The sequence below is a fragment of the Dipodomys ordii genome, unplaced genomic scaffold, assembly GCF_000151885.1.
Source record: "Dipodomys ordii isolate 6190 unplaced genomic scaffold, Dord_2.0 Scaffold135, whole genome shotgun sequence".
Classification (NCBI taxonomy): domain Eukaryota; kingdom Metazoa; phylum Chordata; class Mammalia; order Rodentia; family Heteromyidae; genus Dipodomys; species Dipodomys ordii.
The window spans coordinates 1,560,782-1,563,187 of NW_012267351.1; the positions used below are offsets into that span (position 1 = coordinate 1,560,782).

General features: G+C 45.6%; 1 protein-coding gene across 1 annotated transcript in view; it reads right to left on the reverse strand.

The window, feature by feature from the left end:
• Positions 1 to 225: 225 nt before the first annotated feature.
• The window catches only part of Mrpl22 (mitochondrial ribosomal protein L22), a 7,461-nt gene continuing 5,280 nt past the window's right edge, over positions 226 to 2,406 (reverse strand). Inside the window, 1 exon segment of the mRNA XM_013030866.1 lies at positions 226 to 491. Coding sequence (XP_012886320.1) covers positions 280 to 491 — 212 coding nt within the window. The 3' untranslated portion in view covers positions 226 to 279.

Here is a 2,406-nt window from a genome sequence, read left to right on the forward strand (position 1 = left end):
CCAGAGCTACCATGGTCAGGACACCAGTGAGAAAGTTCACATTCCCTTCAAAACATCTTACAAATGCCTGCTGCATCTAGCTTGTTCCAGTGTCTAAAGCTTCTCTCTCTCTCACACACACACACACACTTGCCAGGGGCTGCAGATAGACAAGCCTTATACAGCACTCACATAAAACTCAGTTACATAATGCAAGCCAAAAATTCAATGACAAACCATCAAAAGTATTTGTCTTTAACTTTTATTTTTAAAGATCTCTACACTGCCAGCCTGAGCCTGTCACAGAGCGTGAATGATGGTGCGGTTTCGAAGCTGCTGGATGTACTCCTGGGCGTGGGCCAGGGCCGTCTTGGGGGCCTCGCGTGGGGGTGGGGGCCCTTCCACCAGCTTCACAAAGTAATGGCAGTAAACCTTCTCCATGATGCCACAGCGACCTCTGCCGTGGTAGCGAATGCGTTTCAGGCACTGGCCTCTCCCTGAGTTGGACACAGCTGTGCAGGAAGGAAGAGAATTAACTATCAGCCAAAACCTCCAAAGCTGCAAGGCCCAATAAACCTTTACGTCTCTAAGCTGAGGTACTTTGAATATTTGTTACAGTAATGGAAAGTTCAGACATGGCCACCCTAAGGGCTGAATGAAATCAGGACTTATTTATGAACTCCAGCCAAACACCCAAGGCTCATGCCTATAATTCTAGCTACTCGGGAGGCTGATAATTTGGGAATCTCAGTTCAAAGCCAGCCTGGGCAGAAGTGGAGTTGTGGCTTATGTGGTAGAGCATCAGCCTTGAATGAAAAAGGGTAAGAGTTAGCACCCAGGCTCTGACTTCAAGCCCCAGGACCAGCACACAAAAAAACCTGCTATGCAAACTTATTAGCCCTATGTATGAAATGTGATTCTTAGACAAAACCAAAAGAGTTTGAGTGGGTACAGATTTTTTACCTGAAAAGTGCATCAGGAGATCTCTTAATTCACAAGGAGTTAATAATGTAGGATTGATTAGGAAATTTTTTGCTTAATAGCAACCCTAGACTCTTTGTTCCTTCACTTGGAAAGACAGGATTAAGCTCTGTAACTACCTTAACTATATTGAAAAAGAATTTCAAGACATGTTTTGAAAAGGTTTAGAGGGGGCTGGGAAGGTGGCTCAGTGGCAGAGCGCTTGCCTTGCATACATGAGGCCCTGGGTTTGATTCCTCAGCACCACATAAGCAGAAAAAAAAAAGCCAGAAGTGGCGCTGTGGCTCAAGTGGTAGAGCGCTAGCCTTGAGCTGAAGAGCTGAGGGACAGTGCCCAGGCCCAGAGTTCAGGCCCGACGACCAGACCCCCCCCCCAAAAAAAAATCTTCAGGTAGTTCTCATATGTGGGTTTGAGAAACTTCTCTTTTGACATCTTTGATTACAACACTGTGATTAGGAGCAGATGCTGAAGTGAGAGGAGAGAAATCACAAGCACTGCTCCAGTGACTGTGGTGCTGAGTGGTAGGGGGGCTTTGTAATGAAGGTTGATCTCCCCCTAGGAAATGATGTGAAGCCATGCTGTACATGTTCCCACATTCAGACAACACATCAGGCTTCGCAAGTGCTTTCATCACGCATTTAGCCTGAAGGAGACCCATGCGCCAGAGCAGAGGCACAGATGCAGTAAGTCTTAACAAAGGGAGCACACCATCCACCCATCCCAGTCAGGGGAGCCTTTCAAAGCCCTTCACTCCCACAGTAATTTATTTTCGATACTGGTCATTGGAAGGATTAAGTACCTGACTTGGCATATTATAAATATGGTTTAAGTCAATATGAGACCTTTATTTACCTCTGCCAGTTAACTATTTGTTTTCTTGTAGTTTTTTTTTCTTGTTTTTTCCAAGGAAATAACTTATTTTTATCTACGATCTTTTTTTTTTGGGTCCGGTCGTGGGGCCTGAACTCTGGGCCTGGGCGCTGTCCCTCAGTTCTTCAGCTCAAGGTGAGTGCTCTACCACTTGAGCCACAGCGCCACTTCTGGCTTTTTTTTTTCTGCTTATGTGGTGCTGAGGAATCAAACCCAGGGCCTCATGCATGCTAGGCAAGCGCTCTACCACTGAGCCACCTTCCCAGCCCCTATCTACTTTTATCTTTTAAATCATAGTGTTTCTATGACTAAAAGATTACTCTACATAGGGACCAGTGGCTCATGCCTGTAATCTTAGCTACTCAGGAGGCTGAGATCTGAAGATCCTAGTTCAAAGCCAGCCAGGGCAGTGGTAGATCCTTGAGCAAAAAGAAGCTCAGGGACAGAACCCAGGCCTGGAGGTTAAGCCCCAACACTGGCCAAAAAAAAAAAGAAGATATATAAATAACAGAAAAGCACTGTGGATGGGAAAGACATAACGACAGGCTTTATTCACTAGAAGAAAGCTTTCAAAGT